Source organism: Mustela putorius, unplaced genomic scaffold, assembly GCF_011764305.1.
Source record: "Mustela putorius furo isolate JIRA1106 unplaced genomic scaffold, ASM1176430v1.1 tig00003853_pilon_pilon_pilon, whole genome shotgun sequence".
NCBI classification, from domain to species: Eukaryota; Metazoa; Chordata; class Mammalia; order Carnivora; family Mustelidae; genus Mustela; species Mustela putorius.
In genome coordinates, this window is record NW_025422005.1 from 79,550,862 (window position 1) to 79,571,582 (window position 20,721).

General features: G+C 49.7%; 1 protein-coding gene across 1 annotated transcript in view; it reads right to left on the minus strand.

Moving 5' to 3' along the window:
- Positions 1 to 20,451, minus strand: part of ABCA4 (ATP binding cassette subfamily A member 4) — a 123,591-nt gene extending 103,140 nt beyond the window's left edge. Inside the window, exons 1-6 of the mRNA XM_004752571.3 lie at positions 20,219 to 20,451; positions 13,520 to 13,613; positions 12,048 to 12,189; positions 9,965 to 10,104; positions 4,825 to 4,952; positions 446 to 643 (exon numbers count right to left, since the gene is read on the minus strand). Coding sequence (XP_004752628.2) covers positions 446 to 643; positions 4,825 to 4,952; positions 9,965 to 10,104; positions 12,048 to 12,189; positions 13,520 to 13,613; positions 20,219 to 20,284 — 768 coding nt within the window. The 5' untranslated portion in view covers positions 20,285 to 20,451. The remainder of the gene's footprint in view (positions 1 to 445; positions 644 to 4,824; positions 4,953 to 9,964; positions 10,105 to 12,047; positions 12,190 to 13,519; positions 13,614 to 20,218) is intronic.
- Positions 20,452 to 20,721: the final 270 nt, after the last annotated feature.

Sequence of the window (20,721 nt, forward strand, 5' to 3'; positions counted from 1 at the left end):
ATTGCATCTATTTTTTTTTCATGTATCTTTTCCTGCCATTCTATAAAGTATTGTATTTGTTACATAGATGAGCGATGGGGCCAGCAAAGGTCAACTGTCTTAGAAAATAGTAGGACAGGCAGTCAAATCAGGACTCCTCCTTTCCACTCCGCTAGAGGTGGTAGAGAGGATTTATCCCACACTGGGAAGGACTCAGACCTGCCACAACTGCATAATTAATGGTGAACCTAAAGTGACTCCTGGGTGCCTGGGCTGCTGCTCTAAAAATAATATCGGTAAAGATTCTTTGGGTCTTTGGAGCCTGGAGCTTACTCAAGAACTGTCTTGAACAACAGGCTCATGCCCTCCTGACCGTCAATTCACGAGTCCCCGATGACCTGCCACCAGATCGCCCTGCACCCAAGAATCACCTTCCAAGGGGTCAGCAGCTAAATGCCTCCCTTACCACACGGAAGAGCTTGAAGAAGTCCACGTTGGCATACAGAGTGTCTTCCACCCACTGCAGGGTGCCCTGGGAGAGGGAGCACATGGCGTCACGCACTGTCTGTGCCCCATGGCGCTGGCTAAAGATTATGAAGCGTCTCAGGAGAGTCTCGCTGCAGGCGATGTCCTTCAGCATCAGGTCTGGGACTCCGTGAGCAAACTGCAGGGAGGAGAAGCAACACTGGAAAACTCCCTGGGTGGGAGAATCCCAGCTACCCCAAAGATGGCCACGTCCTTACCCATAGATGCTGTGAAAGCATTATTTATGTTGGAGGGGAATTCAGATTGTAGATGAAATTGAGGGTTCGAATCAGCCAACTTGAAAATAAAGAGGTTATTTTGGATTATCTAGGTGGGCCCAATGTGATCACAAGGGTTTTTGTTTTGTTTTGTTTTATTTTATTTGTTTTAAAGCTGGTGGAAGAGGAAGTAAGAAGAAAAAAATGTCAAAGTAATGTGACATGAGAAAGACTTGATTGGCCACTGTGGGACTTGAAGATGCCAAAGAGCCTGGAGAGTCTCTGGAAACTGGAAATGGATTTCCCTCTGGATCCCCCAGGAAGAAATGAAACTCTGCCAGCACCTGGACTTTCAGACTTCCGATCTCCAGAACCATAGAGAATACATTTGTGTTGTTTGAAGCCACTAAGTTTGTGGTGGTTTCTTGCAGCAGTCACAGCAAATTAACACACTCCCAAGCCTCATTTCATCAGAAAGCCACTTAATATATGAGCCTTCTTTCTTAGCATAATGCTAAGGTACCAACAGGACCTTTTCCCCTGAAGCTAAGGACAGGTAGTGGCTAGAATGGATTTAAAGTGATGGCAAATGACCAGCCCCCATTCTCCTTTCTCAACAGATTTAACCAATAAAAATCCTGGATACCCAGTTAAATCTAAATTTCAGATAAACAGTGAACAGCTTTTAGTACAGGTATGTCCCAAATAGGGTCCAAATTAGATATATTTATGCTAAAAATTATTCATTTATCTGAAATGAAAACCAAAGTGGGTATCCTGTATTTATTGGGTCACACCCAACTGCTGGCTAGCACAACCTCTAGCTCCTATGGAGCTCAAGGACAATCACCCTTGGACTGAATCACAGTCCCTATGATGGCCTCAGAGACCAAGAAGGCCACAACCCTAGCTAGAGATCCTTGGCCACCTAGTATAGTAACTGGCCTCCTAGAGTCTTGGACTCCCAACCCCCAAGTACCATGAACAGGTTCATGGCCTTCCCTGGCCTCTATAGTCTCCCCAGGGCTTCTGATGACACAGTTCTCAGGGTGATCCGATGACCCCAACCCTACCTCCCACTAAATGAGGTCACGGCTGACAGTGGGTTGGTGTGGACTCCATCAATCTCAGGGGACTGTAACCAAGCTCACGTTCCAACAGAGCTTTCCTGTTTTGGCCACACATTGCTTCACAGCCCCAACCCTAATCTTGGCGTCTAAAACATTCTGAGGTGGAGGGAATCAATGAGCTCACTTTGTCCAAACCTCAAATATTCTAGGGGAGAAAAGTGATGGAGGAGAAATTACACAGCAGGCTAGTGGGAAAGCTGGAACATCATGAAGGTCCCAGCTCCTTCTTTCACAAAGTGACTCATTCATTCAATGCCTATTCACTGAGTCCCTTTCTGCAAGGACTAGAACAGTTACGGGGGATACAGAGAATAAGGTGAGTTTTCTGCTCTCCAAGCTGCTTACCGGCTGGCTGGACATGCAGGCATTTAAAGAGTGGTAAGTGCTAAATTGAACGTAGTGAAACCAGAGCACAGAAGAGGGAGTGTTAAGAACAGCCAGTGTTTTTCAGTGTTTCCTGTGTGCCAGGCACCGTTTTTGTGCTTTACATATATTAATTATTTTTGACCCTCATAACAATCATAGGCACTTTTGCTGTTCCCAGTTTATAAATGAGGACACAGAGGCACAGAGTGGTTGTTTAACTTGCTCGAGGTCACACAGTTAACTGCGTGGCCTTGCTGAGATTTGAACCCAGAGCTTGTGTTTCATCACTACCCGTTAGCTCTTTGCTGAGTAGGGAAGTGGGAGTGGGCAAAACAAAGAAGGGAGGGTTTATGAATGATTTCACCAGGGAGGCAACACTTGAGCTGGGCCTTGAAGCAAGTCCAGGAGTTTCGAGGCTGGGCTTGGGGGGTGGAGTGAGTGATGAGCCAAACAACAATTCCACTCTCATCATCTAACAATTTCCTAGATGGGGAGAGGGGGATCTCTGGTACCAGGCAGAGAGGACCCCGGAGAGGCACGCAGTCCTGATGAAGAACAAAATCCCATGTTTGCTGAGACTAAGCAGAGAGCTGTAAGCGCCATGTGGCTATTTAAGTTTAATCAACATTAAATAATATTTAAAATTCAGTTCCTCAGCTACTGTGGCTAACAGTGGAAACCACTATGGAAATGGCTAACTGCCGGGCTTGATAACGGTGAGCCCCCTCCATCGTGGAGGAAAACGGTGGTGGACGGTGCTGGTAAGGAGTGGCACAACTGGATGGAGGCCTGAGACAGAGATGGGGAAGCAGGTGCAGCTGGCGACCATGCTGAGAAGCAGGGAGGGCATAGGGCCCAGAGGAGCTGGGACAACAGGACCAACCTCTTCCAGCAGCAGGAGCTCTGTGCTTCCTCTTAAGCTCTGACATTTGCTAATCAGGGAAGCACCAGCTAATCAGAGGGAGCAACCCTACACAATAGCAAAATCCAGTGACACTGGCCCCTTCCCCCCACATGAAAGGCTCAGCTCTGATGCCAACAGCACAGCAACTGAGACCCAAATGTCCTGTCAGTGAGGAGCTGGAAAGAAATTTCCCCTAAATTCCTGCCCTTATCTCATCTCCCTTTTATTACCAACTGGAAGTCATCACAGGCATTTCCAGGACTTGAGTTTTATGAGCTAAGAGAAAGCAAAGCGGAGAATGAGCTGTGGATGCTGGCCCACCAGTCCCCTGCCCTGCCCCCACCCAGGTGGGAGTGGGAGGGAGAGTGGAGCAGGGCAGCCAGGTCTGAGTTCAAGGGCCTGGGCAGTGCAGGCCCTGCTCTCCAAAGGCTCTGACACATTGTCTCAGGGCTGACCCTCAGTTCCCCTCATGTGGTTTCAGGGGAAACCTCACAGTCTAAGAAGCCAGAAAAGCAGGTATGGGTTTCTTCACCACGCTGCAGGGGACCAGCCCGAAAACCCCTTTGGACAGAGCCAGCCCTGCCCAGGCGTCTGGGGTACCCCCTCCCTCCTCTGGGTGCAGACTTTTATCTCAGTACTGACACAGGCCCTGAAATTCTCTGTTTATGTCTCAGTCTCCCCTGGAGTCTGGAGGAGGTGCAGACCTGGCCAGGAGAGGCGGGAGGGGTGTCTGCTCTATTGGGCCCCTGCTTATCTTGCATTCTCACTTTGTTCATCAAGCCAGAAACCCGCATGCCCAGGAGGCTGGGCAGGAGCCCCTGAGGCCCAGAACTCCCACAGATGGGGAAAGTCATGTATTAGGGGTTTTAAAAACACCCTGAATACATATAGGAGATTATGAAATGCATGAGACAGATTTTGAGGAGCATGGGTCAGGGAGTGCAGTGCGGACAGAAGAAGGAGCTTGCCTGGCACTGAGAAGAAAACGTGCAGGCAATCAGAGGTCTGTAGCCAGGGGAAGATCAGCTCCATGCACTCACACACTGCGCATGCGCAGCCCATTTCTCACCCGAGAACTCTCTTCTCCCAGCGCTTCCCACCGCTGCCTTCTGCTTAAGCAGGTGGGTTCAGATACCATCTCAGCAGGAAGGCCTTCCCTGACCATCTCATTTCAGACTGCCTCCATCCCACGCCTCCTAGACCCTCCCCAACACCCAGCTCTGCCAGATTTTCCTCTCAGCACCTATCTTGACCCGGAAATGCTCCATATGTATCTTTGCTTATTTGAGGATCACCTGCTGTCCCCGCAGGACTATAAGCTCCCAGAGTGAAGGGTTTGCCTATGTTGTTCACACTGTATGTTAGTACCTAGGATGTCCCTGAATATTTGATGAATACGTGAGTAAACCTCAGTTTCCTCAGTTCTAAGAGGATTCTGAGCCACGTGTTCTCCGAGGTTCTTTCCAGTTATACAAATCTGAGTTGTTTGAAGTGCTGCCAGGATGGGTTGCTTCATAATCCTATGCCAGGAAGGCTCGTTATTTCAACTGACCGCCCCCCCCCCAGTATTTTTCTGAATATTTGGAACAAATCATGGATTTTGAACATGAAACAAGAAGGAAAAATAATGCAAGGTCTCCCCTGTTTTTTCTCAGGCTCAGGGCTCACCCCTCCCCTCCAGGGGCCAGTGATCTCCACCTACCTGTTCTGGACGAACTTGGGAGTTGACCAGAAGGTAGACAACTGAGTCAGACAGGCCAATGTTTCTCGTGAGAAATAGTGTCAGTGTTTCTTCATCTTTTAGGACATCCCGAATTCGTATCCCTCTTCCTGTATATGAATGAAAGAACAGGGTGTCAAATGGGGAATAAGTCAAAAAAGGGAGAACATGTAGAACATGTTGGAAGCATTTCTAATCAGCTTTCAGCAGAAGGTTCTGTTCTTGGGTTCCAAGGCAGCTTGGAGGTCAGGACACCTGCCCCTAGGCTGTCACCAACACAGTCACGGCGTTTACTGATGATGCAGCCAGGCAAAACTTAGTGAGGGGGCACAAAAAGTGGAAGAAGTTAGCTCAGGACAGGGGAGAGGTCATCAGCTGTGTTGTAGAATTGGTCTAGAACAGCGACTCTCAACCAGATGGGGGTGAGGAAGTACAGTGGGGTAATTTTGTCTCCCCTGGGAATATTTGGCAATGTCTGAAGACATTTTTGGGTGCAGCAACTGGGGAGGTGCTACGGGGTAGAGGCCAGGGATGCTGGTAATACATTCACAGTAGACAGAATAACTCCCTCCCCACTACAAAACAAAGAACCATCTGGTCCAAAATATCATTAGTGTTGTTAAGGCTGAAAAAGCCTAATGTGGAATGAGAGGACTTACATGCTGTGTCCACACTATGTTGTCATGGGTTAGAGGGCTCTTCCTGGCATTTCTGTCATCTCAGCTAAGACTCTAAGCTTGGGGTATTGACATAGACTAGGAGAAAGGGGCCTGTTTGGGGCAAGAAAAGCTTTAGGAGGGAAAGAGGAGATGGTCTATTGCCTGGACTTATAATTTTGTGCCTTGATCAGCCCCAGTTACATTCTCCCTGGCTTTCCTCGGGACGTACTAAAAGCAGAAATTTTTTATAAGGAGGCATAAAGGACTCCTAGCTGTTAAGGTGACCCCGTGGCAAGTGATTGAATGCTTTGTGTCTGTACTTTGCACACCTCACAGGGATATTGTGAGGGTGACTTGGGCTGACTGTGAAGTGGCCTCCCAGGCCTGAAAACATGGGCCCCCTTCATAGATGCTTAGGAAATCATTTCAACATTAAGGGAAAACATCTGGGTTTCATGAAAGTGCCCATGTGTACATCCCAACTTCCCCAGGAGCCTGGCTGACTACTTACCTCTTAGTTCTCCTTTGTCTAACTCTAATTATCCAGTGCTCCTGCTCCTTCCTGCTCCTAATACCCCAGCACCCCATCTTCTCTCCCCCAAATTCTCCCTTCACCAGGCAGCCAAGAGGCCTGCCTACTCCCCTGAGCACTTGACAGCCTTCCCTTCTGTCTTCGGGTTGTGTGCTTCCCTGAAGGGCCTGGTCCAGATGGAGGTTGCTGCTCATTTCCTCCTCAAAGGGGATGGGTCAAGCCAGGGACCTGCCCATGTAGCTAGGGCAGGGACAATAAGACCTGAGTCTCCGCTTCACGACAGACTCTGGGGAGTTGTGTTACCAGGCAGTGTTACCACCTTTCCCATGGGGAAAGCCCAAAGGCCCCTGGGAAACCAGAATATAGGAGGGATCCCAGGAGCAGGAGGGGGTCTGAAAGGGGCTGCTCTATTTTATTCTTGCTTTCCCCTTTTTCTGATAACATAAGTCTTGTCATCTTCCAAACCCAGCTTCCTTTCTTCCTTCTGCTGGACCCCAGCTCGGTCATTCTTCTTTCTCACAATCACTTCTTCATAGTCAGCATTATGTCCTACACTGGCCTCAAGGGGCTCCCTGGACACACACACACACACACACACACACACACACACACACGAGTCTCTGGAGAGGAGGGGGCTAAGGACCCTGCCTTCATTTTATCCCTCATCATGCTAGCAATGCTGGGCGCACAGAGGTAAGCCCTTGAGGACACCTCGCTCTGACACGAAGCATGAGAGCCTGACGTGGAATCAGGGCCTCGACGAACATCTGTGGAATGACAGGAGGCACCCAATAAATACTTGTGGTTGTGACCTGAGAGTCGGCAACCCATTTGACTGTTTGTCAATTCGTTATTCTTTAACTCACTCGCCTAAGAATATCTTGCTGGGGAGGGAAGCCATTCCCTCTGCCTCACCCAGGTGACTGGGCTGCTGTGGCTCTATGGGGGAAGGGGCAGGAGCATGGTGGTTCCGCAGAGAGGGGTGGGGGTCACCCTGTAGTGAGAGTGTGGGGCCCAAGATGTAAGAGGTGGCTGATACCAGACAGAAGTTCCACTAGACTCCCGAGGGAGAAATGTGAACTGGGGGCCTGAGGAAAGAAAAATAAATTTTGTTTAAAATGTGGTTCTTCTTGTTCGCTTCCCTGGGAAGAGGTTGGGGGAGGGGGCTGCTGAGGCCCGCGGAGCCGAGGGGACCTGAGGGTTGGGGTGGGAGAGAAGCCAGGAGAACGTGTGGGGCTCGTGGGAAGAAGGTGTCTGAAGATGATTGAGAGACCACAGTGCTTGCTTGGGGCTGAGAGGGGAGGGGGCTTCACGTCTGGTGTTTTACCATTAATCCTCCCCTGGGGAGAATGCTGTACAACAGGTTTGCTAGGAAAAGAAAAGGCCACCTGGGTCAGCCATCGGCATACTTTCCCAAGTGACTGAAAACTGACAGGCAAAAGCACATACCAATGACAGCCGCCCACCTCGTTCCCCAAGGCTTTACCCTCCACAGGGGCTTTGGGCCGAGGATTCAATGTTGACAGTGAGCAAGTCCCCAAGTGACCCTGGGATGGACCCTGAAATAGTCCGCCATCCTGACGGTGGATACTTGGGAAATCTTAGATGCCTGGCCTAGAATTCCTTCAGAGACTTTGGGGATGGCCCCCTGTCCCCTCTTATGGCCACCAAGGTCAGGGGTGCTGTGGAATCTTTGTTCCCAGCCCCCAGATTCCTTTGGGGAGCCTTGGCTGACCTTTTCCCACCCTGTCTCTCCAGACCTCTGAAGCTGCTCTCCTTGAGAGAACTTCCCTCCACAGACTGAAGGCCAGCAGAAGGAACCACCTGTATGCCAATTCAAAACTAGGCCTGCGTTGAGGTTGGGAAGCTGTGACTTTGGTTCTCATATACACACTATAAAGACCGCAGAGAAATCGTGGTTTGAAATGATTTCCTTTACATGTCCTCCCAGCTGGACTCCATCTGACAATGAGACAACAAAACGAAATGTCTGCCTCCTTCCAGATTCCACAGGATGAATGAGGTAGGCAATCACTCCAGGGGTTAGACAGCCCATGGTCTCATCTGCTTCTTGAATCCTGGCAAACAGTGCTTTCCGGTTGCTGCCTCTCCCCTGTTTCTCTTACTACGAAAATTCTGCTTGTGCTCACACCTTAGAAGGTCCTCCAGCTCGAGCTGAGTAAACTGTTCTATCCAGGGCAGCACAGAAGGTCATGTTTATGATCTGGTTTGTAGGATATTGCTACCTACAGTCCATGTGTTACTATTTTGGAGAGAATGAAAATGTAATGAAGTCATCTCAACATGCTCTCTGAACATACTCCTGTCCTTCATTGCTCCCACAGGGAGAGAAGGGAAAAGGTGGCCAGGTGGGAAGAGGATAATACTTTCCTAAGGATAACTGCCCCTCTGGAGTTCTGTTCTCTTGAAGCCCCGCCCCCCCCACATCCCTCCCCCCTCTCCCCCCCCAAGGTGTGGTTACTGTTCTTTCTGTCCTTCCACCTCTGCTTTGGGAGCCCTCAGCGTGGGTACCCACTCTGATCCGTCTCTCCAGCTGCATGGGTGAGGACCCCTGGAGGGCTGATTCCTACCATTCTCCCACTTCTCTTGTTCAGAACCCTGAACAGGAACGGTTGTATCCAGCCTCTCCGTCCCCTTGGTAGACCCCTTGCTCATCCCCGTCATCCTCGGAGGCCATCCCGAGAGTCCCCCCTACCCCCCTGTCCTAGCAACATAGGATGCATGCAGGACCTCTTCACTGCTGCTAAGCCGCCAGCCTTCACAGTCTTCCCCCATTGGTGGTCACGTTTCCCCTACAGGACTAGATTTCTGGCTGGGCTTTCTCCCTCCCAGCTGCTCATCTGCCCTCCTGGGGATGGTGGAGGGTTAGTGGGGGGAGGCTTCCAGCTCGTGCCCAAGCCTCTGCCACGTCCGGCCCTCACTGCTCCTGAGCCCAAGTGACTGTCCTACCCTGGTAACCATCTCCCCTATCTGCCCACACAAACAGTTTCCCAACAGCCTGGCTTCTTGGTCCCTTGGTATCCTCATCAGCTCAACCTTCACTTCTGCCCTGCTTCAGCCACCCCGGCCATACCCAGGGGCTTCTTCTCCCTGCTCCTGCCTACCTTTGAAATCCTGGATCTGCAGAGCTCACTCTTTGACCACAGTCATCAAGCCCTCTATCCCGTTCAGCACACCCGTCCTTAAACAGGGGCTGAGAGGGGACTGTCCACAGGACTGTGGAACTCCCAGGGGCCTCTGTTCCCTTGTCCCCTGATCTTCCCCAGGCCATTTCAGTACTTCTGGTTTCCCCATCCATCCTTCTGCAGCCTGGACCCGATGCCTGTTTTCCAGTCACCACCCTTGCCTCCTGGACCTTCTGCAGTACCTCCTTAAAACCCCCAGCCCCGTATCATCTCCCTCTACATCTGCTGTGCCTCAGGGCCCGGGAGGCTGAATATCCCTGGAAGAAATGGAATGATCGTGCATATTTACACCATGATAAACATACACATTCTGACCTCTCTGGCCCCTTACTTGGCATTGCTTCCACGCAGTCCTGGTTAGCTCACTCTCTAGTGCTCCATGAAAATACTCCCACACCTTTCCCTTTACCCTTTTCCTCCTGCTTCCAGAATTAACCTAGCCTCATCCTTCCCAGAGCGCAACCACTCCGGCATTCTCCTTTCTGAGTCTAGACTTGCTGGGAACGAGAACTTTCCTGCCCTCCTCAACTTCCTAACTCTTAAACTGATAGAAAGAGGAGTCCTCACCAAGGTGAGCTTCATGCCACCTCTAGAGCCCTTCCTTCCTGCCACCTCTAGTATCTTTCCGCACGAAATCTCCTTCTCTTTCCTGTGCCTTTGGTCTCTCTGACAGGTAAGGCAAGGGAGAGGCAAGTGATGGATGAGAAGGAGCAAGCCCAGCATACCCGCTACTCTCTCGGGGTGAGTCCGGAGGGTGTCCATGAGTTGAGACAAGGTTTGAAGTTCCTTCCAAACATGGCCAAGGTTCTGCCTCTCTGGTGCCTTCATGACGAGTTCTTGAAAATCTCTAAACACCCTCGCCAAGCTGTAAGAAAGACAAAGCTTCGTTAGCAAAGATATTGTCATTTTCATAATAGTAATAATACTGCTTGCTAGTTTTGGAGACCCCATATGCTTGCCCTAGCTATGACATTACGTATCATTTTAATACCACCAAGGCCAAAGGAGAAAAGGCTATTTCAACTTCATTGTACAAACAGGCTCATAGGGCGGGTGAGCATTTTGTTCAGTTTTCCAGCTTCAGCAGGGCCAACTCACCTCTTAACCCCATGCTCTATGTCTTTCCCACCCAGAGAAGCCTTCAGCAGGATGACATTCAAAGATGACATTCAAAGGAGGTTCTTCCCAGAGTTTGCCACTTCTTGGAGACCTCACCTGGCCAGCCATTCATAGGCATGGATGGACAGCCATGCTTAATCCACAAGTTCCTCCCTGTAAGTGGGCACCCACACACCCATACACACTCACATGCCCTCTGCCGTGGCTGACCAGATGAGGAAAATGAAGTTGAACCAAACATCTCTGTTCCCAGGAATTTGAATGGTATTGAAAGATGTCCTTCCAGTTGCCCAAGGCAAGGTGCTCTGAACTGGGCAACCAGAGCCAGCACGGGCATTGAGAAGTAGGGACATTGGTCGGTGGAGAGAGGTAAATATAGCTGTTGCACAGACAAAGGGACAGAGGCTGAACCCTGCAGGCCCAGAGAGGGGAGAGCAGGTCTGTGGCCATCCAGCTCCTGTCCCACCCCTCCTGAGGCCTGCCTGACTTCCCCTGGCTTTGCAAGAAGGTCTAGTGTCCATATCATCTATCTCCCTCTAGGGCTACATACAGCTTGTTGGAATGGGCTTCTGTGGCTTGCAGGCAAAAGAGCCTTGAATAAGCCAGTATTTCACCTATAATGAGGGTGCGAAATGTGAAACCTGGATTTCCTGGTTCTAATGCTGAGTACAGCTGGAGTCAGAAGCCGTCCTTCCCCAACTCCCTCAGGTTCTAGACACCCCTAGTGCCAGTCCGTCCAAAGCCCCAGCTAGCCCCCACTGAGCTGTCTTCCAGGCTCCCTGATCCCTCTGGGCGACCCCATGCCATCTCTATGGATGGGGAAGTGTTCCTTCTCAAACCCCTCTAGGGGACGCAAGCTGAAGTTAGAGATTGGAAGTTAGAGCCTCCAGGAAGTGTTTGTAGCCCTGCACTCCCAGCTAAAATGTCACCTTCCAGACAGTCTCAGGAAGACAGATGCTCCCTCTTCCATCTTTTTATATTCCAAAGATTGGCAAACAGATACGTATTACAGGCTTACAGGGCACAAGTCTCTATCAGGACTACCCTACTCTGCCAGGATAGGGTAAAAGCAATCATAGTTTGCTCCCAGTGGGGAAGGCTACCTCTGAGCATGGGGCTGACTTGTCAAGTATCCCTTTTCTTGAGTCAAATGCAGGTTTGTCCCAGAGGAATTATATGCAGAGCTACTTTAAGGAAAAACAAAAAACAAAAAAACTGGAGTAACCCGGTATCTTGTTTCCATCTGACCTGGTGTTTATATAAGCACAGTGAAGCCCACTCCCAAATGAGCCTTGTTGATGTCCCTCAGGTAAACTCAAGATCAGCCCAGGGGGTGAAGGATGACCCTGTGCACATCCTTGAGCCTCTATCTCTAGGACATGCTCATATCATGTTCTCCTACCTCCTGCTCTGAAAGGGAATTTCGAAGATAGACTCTCTTCTTATGGGATTTGACTTAAAAATAGACCCCAGAGGAGAGGTCATTAACCTGGAGTCCTCAAGTACCCAGAAATCTTATGCACAATGTAATGCTTTGTGTGTGTGTGTGTGTGTGTGTGTGTGTCCATTTTGGGGGGAAGAGGGGCCATCGGTTTTCATCAGCTTCTAGGGTTGGTCTTTAACTGCCCCCAGGTTTAGAACCAATGCCCTCAAGCCCTATCCTGAGATTTGGGGCATCTCAATACTTACATGGAGTTGTTATAGTTTGACACAGTTCCAGGAGATTCTCCCGGGGTGGGACTTTGAAAACAAGGATTATTCACATTGCAGAATATCCCCTGGAGCCACGGCAACATTCCTGCTGAGGGCATTGCCTTGTTGGGAAAATGGCCTTGAAGACAGGAAATGAAGACAAGGAGTTACTTATGGAAACCATGTGGGATGCCACTTCTAGTTGCTGGGCCTCTGCAGGAAGGAGCCCAGCCCTCAGGTGTTTTCTTTCATTCATCAACATTTAAGAAGCAGGAGCATCTAATATATGCCAGGCCATGTGCCCAGTGCCGGAGACAGGGTCTCTCCTCTCAAGCTCCCCATGCAGTGCGGTGATAGACAATTGGTGGAGGCATGAAGGGCAGTGTGGAAGGGGAATAGAGGGGGGTATGGTGGAGGGATGTTAGCCCAAGATGGCTCCACAACATTGCGCAGATGATTTAGGAAGTGAGGCTCACCTGCTCTTTCCACAACTGTTTTTATGAGCACATACCCCAAGCACACAAGAAGGTTGCAAGTTATGGGCTCCTTTAGCAGTGGTGGTGGGGGGATGATGGGTTGGGGAGAAGAGGGGGCAGGCAGGAGGAACAAGGTAAATGAGCAAGAGTTTGATAGACAAGAGACTGATCCAGAACTTGGGGCTTAAAACTCATGAACAAGAAGGAGAAGAGTAAAAATAAGGCACTGAGAATGTTCATATTGTTCCTGAGGTCTGCACATCAGCTACCTAGAGGGAGAAGATGTCATCCTCGCTGGAAACCAGGAGCAGAGAATAAAAGGGGCATTCACAGGCTCATCCCAGGTCCCAGGATACCTCTGAGATCCAAGAAATAATATATTACTACACATGGCTGTGTACTACCCCTTCTCATTTTTGTCCAGCACTATATATATCAACTCCCTAAACTGGTCTCCAGAATATTTTAGGGAGCCCATTTATAATATGCTCCCTTTAAAACTAGTAAGAGTTTAGGTATAGAGAAAAAAAAATCAACAAAAACAAAAACTAATTTCACAATTCTTCAGTAACCACATACAAGTATTTGCAAAGATGTAGGATTAAAAAGTTCATTTGTATCATGCCAATGAATCTGTTTTCTGCACCGGATGCATGAAATGATGATAAGTAGATCCAATCCTGGCACCCCAAACCCCCAAGACCTTTCTATTTATTATTTATTTATTTATTTTTTTAAGATTTTTATTTATTTATCAGAGAGAGGGGGAGAGAGCGAGCACAGGCAGACAGAATGGCAGGCAGAGGCAGAGGGAGAAGCAGGCTCCCTGCTGAGCAAGGAGGCCGATGTGGGACTCGATCCCAGGACGCTGGGATCATGACCTGAGCCGAAGGCAGCTGCTTAACCAACTGAGCCACCCAGGCATCCCCGCCTAAGACCTTTCTAAATGAAAGGTTTGCCAGGGTTCCCCCCTTCTGCCCTCTTCATGCTTACATTCATGTTGGCTGTAGAGTGGGTTGATGTTCCTTAACCAGATCAAGATCAGAAATAAAGACAAAGGCCATGCAAGTTCCACCACAAAGCGGATCTGGAAAAACAAGACAAAAAGAGAGAAAGACCAGTGATGGCAAGAAATTACAGAAGACACACCCAGAGTGGACACACAGCTCAGCACGTGTCTGTGCCATAGATCTTGGGTGTGGTATATTTCCTAAAGGACTTCCTTTTCTCCCCTTCCTTCCTTCCTCCCATCCATCTATCTATCTTTCTTTCTTTCGAGGGAGAGAGTGCTGGGGGTGGCAGGGGGAGGGGGGAGAGGACAGACGGGGAGAGAGAGAGAGAGAAAAAAAATCTAAGAGAATCTTAAGCGGGCTCTATGCCCTGACACAGGGCTTGATCTCATGACCCTGAGATCATGACTTGAACCAAAATCAAGTCAGATACTTAACTGACTGAGCCACCCAAGCGCCCCAGACTTCCTTCTCTTGTCCCATTTCCTTTACTACCCCTACCCTGATATATTAGGCTCACAAGACTTTGTGTCCATCTGGATTCTACTCTTTTTCAGGAAACTGCCTTGACATGAGACTTTCATCAAGGATGGAGATGTGTGCTTCAAAACTCCTCAGATGTTGCTGTGTACCTGAAACCAGGTTCTGCTCTGTAGGGCACCAGCTCTCACATGTCTCATGTGCACTTTCTGCCCTTCCCTACTGCCCTGGCTTCTTCTAGTTCCCACTAGACCTTGCATACATGGCCACTGAATGAATGAGCCAAGGACTCTGAAAACTGTGATCCATAGCAAAGTCAATAAGGGTTTACCAACATCTTTCCTTGCACAGTTTCTTATTGCTTAAAGGAAGAAAGCAGGGCATACTGCGGTCAGTTTTTACAGTACTGACAGAAGCTGCTGATAACGACCTATGGTTGAAAGCCAGTACTTAAATTAGGTTCGACTCAAGAGTTTTAAGGACCCTTGATTCCAAAGGAAGAAACACTTGGTTGTTGGAGCCACACTCCATGGTGTTGCTCCTAAGGGGTAGGTTGCAGGTGTGGGAGGGTTGTGTGGGAGGGCTGGGAGGAGGGAATGTAATTCGGGGAATGAAATAGTTTTTCTACCCAACCTCCACTCCAGAAACAAACCCTAGGAAGGAAACTCCTGAGATCCGAAGGAGAACTTGTTCCGCTGGCTAAGAGAGAGACGTAAATATATCTAGACCAGCTAGGGGCCATTTGCACAGTCTTTAACCCTTTGTCATTCCTTTCAAAGAAATGTACATAAATGCTCAGCAAAGTGGTAGACTCCATAGCAGGGACTCAGTAAATGCCTATTCTTTTCCTTCTCGTAGAGTCTGCTGGCTACAGAATTATTGCAAATTGTAACATAAAGTAATGGCAGGGGGGTGGAGGGGAGATAGGGCCTTGAAGAAAAAACAAAAAAATGTTTAGGGCAGTTGGTGATTAAGCAGTTGTAACGTTTTACTCAATGTTTTCTTCAAAATATGTCTAGGAAAGATATGTTAGAGAACCACACCAAAATGTTATTATATATTATTCATGAGGTAGATTTTCCTTAAGGCACTCACTTTTCAGGGCTCTCCCTACACATGCTCCTACAAGATGGCGAAACATCAGTATGGGACAATCTCATCCCGTGTTACAGGGACTGACCCCAAGCGCCCTGTTTAGCCACTGGAATGCTGGCTGTTCCACCCCCCACCCCCCACCCCTGGCGGGGGGGGGGGGGTGCGGCGCAGCAAATCAGAGGAGGAGGAGGGGCTGAGCCTCTCCCCCAGGGACCCTATCTCACTATTAACACTCTCTCACCCTTACCAGACCAGCACAGCTGTTCCCACAGCACCCTGCACTTCCCTTGTCTTATCACTCATTGTAAATGAGGGTCATCACTCCATGAAAATGGAACCCTCACTGATGGTGAGCTGCCTTAGGGCAGCAACCATGTCTCTCCCTGTCACTACTGTGATTCTAGCACCCTGACAGACACAGGGCCAGCTTCACAGCAGGTGCCCCATAAATAAGGAATGAGTGAGCCTTTGTGAGGGACAGGTCTAGGAGGCTCCTTGGAAAGCTGAAGGTGAGGCTCAGGTCACCAACTGATGTAACAAACCGCACCCCCGGAGGCATATTCTGTACACTGGCTTCATGCCTTCCATCCCAGGTCCTTCTGTCCACAAGTAAGATCAGGGAACAAGCCTGGCAAGATCACAGGGAGAGGGATAGGAGCAAGCACTGAAACCGGAAGTCGTTTGTGCTGTCTTCACCGAGGAAGTGAGGCAACCAGTCCAGATTCCACACATCTGATTCTTCCCCTTAAGACAATTGTGTGCAACCTTGGCTTTCTCCCAAGTCGGTCTGCTTCCTTCCATGTAGCAATGTCTGTCTGGGAGTAGTCTGGTATGTCAGACGTTTGGGAATAGGAAAATCTGGGCTAAGAATCACTTTAGGGCTTGTTTCATCACCCAGGCTCAGTTTTCCTATCTGTGAAATGAGACTATTTTGTCCTTCAGTATCCCCTAAGAGTTGACTGTGTCAGTCTTATGGGTTTTATCTTGCTCTGCTCCCTATTAACTGTATGACCTTGGGTAGCCCTGTCTAGTCACTCCATGCCTCAGGACCTCGTCTGTAAAATGGGGCTGGTACCAGAACCACCTCCCAAAGCAGAATCTGGCACAAGGTAATGTTCAGTTAAACACAAGCCCTTTATTCCTGACCCACACCTCCCACAAAGACCGCGAGGACGCTCTAGGTCACGACAGGCTGTACAGGCTGAAGAAGAAGGGGGTATCATTAAAATGACCAGTAAGATCTTAGGCTGGCCCCCCCACTTGCATTCAGTTTTCTTGCCCTTCTCCCTTTCTGGATTCAAGACTGCTCATTTGCCAGTTTGGAAACGCAGGGCTTCCTGAGACACTCACCACCCACTGTCCCCTGCTCTACCTGTTTGCGGGCTTGGACCGGGGGAGGAGTCCACGGATAAAACACCCAAACTGGTGCAAGCTGGTGCACCCCCAACCTCTTCGGCGTGTTCGTCACATGCACTCTTCTCTACTCACTCGTTCATTCTTGTATTTTTGAAGCATCTGGTGTTTACAAGGCATTGTGATTGGAAGCCCCCCTCAGTGGCAGACCAGATCAGAATTCTCATTCCCGGGCCCGGGACGAGTGGGACCTTGCAGGTGTTCGCCTTCCCCGAATCTGAGTCATGGCTGCTGTTTTCTGCCCCGAGTGCCTGCTCCTCACTTGACCACCTTCTCTGAAGGCAGCTCCCAGGCGGCTGCCAGCTGGAATTAGGTTGGGGGAGCTCAGGCCATGCCCCACATCAGTTACCCGGGTTTCTCTGGGCGTGGGACAACAGGTTGCTTCCTGTTTGTTTCTAACACTTTCCAGGTAATGCCAACGTGCAGCCGGGCTGAGACCCCCTGGGGTAGGTCATCTCGGTAATCTTGGACAAATGTTTGTTGAGAGGTCACTGTTATTGTTCTGACTCTGCAAGGGTTTGTTTTGGAGGGGCTGCATTGCACACTCCCTCCTGCACAAAGACCACGGGCCGTTCCTCTCCGGCCTGGCAGGTCCTCACAGCAACCTCTCGCTGTGGCCCCCGCCCCAGTCGTGCTCCGCAGCCCCACCCCGAAGCGGCATCCTTGTCCTTGATGCGCAACTGTGCGCAGGCATACCCCAGGGAGAAATTCCACAGCGTAATTAAAAACATGTTTTCAGGGTGGCTCTGACTCCCCCCACCCTTTCCCTTTAAACATGTCTGTAACTTTAATTAAACCCAGCCAAGGCTCAGAAGGGGCCGATGGAAAATTTTTCCCCCCAAACTGGTATTTCCTTGTTCTCTCTCTCTCTCTCTCTCTTTTTTTTTTGCTTCCCCTCCCCCTCTTTACTACTCCATCTACACGGGGGAGGAGGGGTTGCTGGGAAGGGCAGCGTTGTGCTTGTTGTTTCAAATCTCAGCCAGCTAGATTTCCTTCCCTCCTCATCTGTTTCCAATTTAAAGGTGGGTAACTGAGGCTTGAAGCGAGCTGTTTAATTCTCCCTTCCGAACCCACAACCCACCGAGGATTCTTGGCTGGATGAATGCAGAGCCTGCAGCCGCACCAGCTCTCCAGGACATAATACGCCCCTACTCTCATGAGTCCTCAGGCCTCCCCAAACGTCCTGCACTAACATGGAAGCTGGGACAAGGGGATGACACCCGGGAGCCCCGACACGGGGAGCTTTCAGGGAAAGGAGGCACACCCAGTGAGCTTTGCCCAACGATGCCACCCAATGGCATCAAATGAATGTCAGCCCAGACCAGGTCTAGTTCTGGGAGCTTCCCTCAGCCGGGGTTCTCAGCCTGAGCAGTCCTGTCTCACCATAGAGAGGCTGGCAACGTGTTCCCCCTCGGAGCACACTCTGGGAAAGACGGAATCCCTGAACAGGGGACACTGGCCAACACCAGGGAAAGGGAGAAGGGGCGGTGAGGGCCTCTGAGTTAAACACGGTCTTTGAAAATAGGGTCATTCTCTGTAATAGCAACATGCTTGCCACAGAAATGGAATCATGTCATCAGGTAAAGTCCCCAAGGATATTGTTTGAGGGCTGCAAAGAGCACATTGAGAGTAGAACTAAGTGAGAATCTTAATTTCTTATGGGAAAGAAACAAAGAAATAGTTGCAGATTGGATTTTCCTTGGCATTTCACAGACTCTAAACATTATGTGGACAAGGACTAAGCTTGTCTTGTTTGCTCTTTGGGTACCTAGGACCTGGCACAGTGCCTAGTGATTATTAAGTGTTTGTTGATTGAAGGGACACATTAATAAATACATGAACTTAATAGTGAATTTTGTTTAACTTTTATCTATTTTCATTCAGGAAGGGAAGCTTTTGGAAGCAAGGGACGGAGCCTCAGATGACTGTTAGCACTTGGCTCCTGAAGGAGACAAATGACTTCAACACTAATTTGAAAATCAGAGTAACTTTGACAAGGAAAGCAGCCTGAGGACAGCGGTGTCTCCCATGTCCGAGGGGGTCCTAACTTGGCTTCCCTCTGTAGCCTCTGTAAGTCCTGTCCCACTGACACACAGCAGAAAGGTCTGACCGTCTGTGCACATGGTTTGTTTATGTCCTTTGCTATTTGCTCTTTTCTGGGCTAATTATTAAGCTATTGTCCCTTCACTCCAAACGTAGCCAGGGTCCCTCTTCATGGGTCTTGGTGGGAGACCCAAACAGCAGCCTGACTGTGCCCCTCCCCCACAGGTCTGAGTTATATTTCCACCAACATCTCCTCTGTGTTTCCAAGTGCTAGGAGTTCCATGTTCTTCCCTTGGTTCCCTCAACTCTGGGGATGGAAGCCACATCCTACAATGGCTGCCTCCATGATCCTTGTCCTCTTTCACAGTGACTAGCCTTGTACTTAGCTAACACCTTTTATACTCCCGAATCTCTCTGACTGAACCCTGACCGAGACACTCCGTCACAGGCCATAGATGTTCCACTCCTTGGCTCTCTTCTTCCCTAACATTTTTTCCCACACCCAGGAAAACCCTTTCCTGCCTGCATCAACCCATCTCAAATCGAGGCTTTGAACAAATCGATTCTCCTCCTCCTCACAGCCAATCTTCTTCCGTGTTCTCCTTCCAAAAATCTCCCAGCCTTGCCTACATCCTGTCTGCCTAATCTCAGCTCTACTCACCCCTCATTCCTTCTCTCCCCCGCTCTCTTCTTTTGGCATCTTTAGTCATTTGGGGTCATTTAGTGTTTGCAAGACTGCAAGGCTGCAGCAAAGTGTATGTTTCCATATAGTCACATATTCACTCTTCACCCCTTTCCAGAAAAAATTAGAAGCCCATTGGCGTTTGTATGTACACTCTTGGGGTCCTGTGCTCACCTGTGCCTCTTGCTGGAACTTCTTGGAGGGTATTTGGTACATTTATTACTCTTGGTCTCAAAACCCTTCAGGTTTCCCCAGCCAGACTAGAAATGAGTCCAGGGTTGAATCTGTTTCCTTTTGCTTTTACATCCCTGGTCCAGCCCAGCCATTAGCTCTGCTCCCTGAAAGGGCTCAGGTAAACGTCTTGCTGGTTGATAAGTTATTGCAGCTCCCTGAATCTAAGACACCATCAATTGTAAATTTTTTTGCACACTAAGAAAGAAACAGACGTGTCTAGTTAAACTGTCACCTGAATACGAGCTGCAGACCTATGTCAGAAATGTGAAAATGTGGGAAAGCCAGTGTACCGCACAGAATCAAGGAAACATAGCGTCATTGGTCTAGGAGGCTCTTTGAGAGTTCTGTTTTCCTTTGAGCCCGTTCTTCTCGGGGCTTAGGATCTTCCCACAGCACCGTTAGGATGCTCAAGAGTTTGTGGGCTGGACTGGCAGGTTTCAAAACCAGGCGGTGGGGGGAAGGGAGGGCCAGGCAACAGGTTCACATGCAGGAAGGGGGAAAGAAGAGTATATACTGTGGCCGTGCTGGGCTGCAAGTGGGAAGTGTCCCTCTCCGGACAGAGAAACAGGTCTTCCTGCGAAGGACACTTGTCGGAGTGGTTCACGGAGCAGCCACCTAAAGCCTTTGCTTTAGAGCTAAATAGCAAGGAGCCCCATGAGAGAGCTTGCCTTCCCCACCCCCACCCTGCTGATGTGCTCCACACCTCACTTTGAGACCGCAGACTGCACTTGTTACCTTTTGCCTTTTCCTCAGGGTCCAGTTCTTCCAGAGCAAGAGCTGGATCTGTCTCACAAAGCCCATGCTTGGGGGCCGCACGAGTAGGAGATCGATCCCTCGGAGCCCTCGGTCTGTGGAGGGACAGCGACCGACATAAATGGCGCTAAGGGCACCTCGGGCTTGGGCTGCTGTGTCCTTCTCGGGGCGATTAAAGGCTCCTTTCCCCCTTCAAAGCATAATCCCTTTTAATTCACATAAGCCCTTTGTTGAGGAAAGCAGGCTGCCACTCTGTTGGCTCCTTCTTAGGAAGAGAAAGAGAAAGTGAAGAGTTGCTGGGCTCTTGGTAAATGGAGTTGGGGGCATTTCATGGGGAACCGAGGAAGCATGAGCCCCCTTACAAAGGGACAGAAGCTATGAGAAATTCCAGCCGTGTGGGGACCCTAGCTTCGGTGGGTCCTCAGGCAAAGGCCCCCAGGCGAGGAGCAGAGATCAGGTTGAAATCTCACTTGCTTCTGCCCACT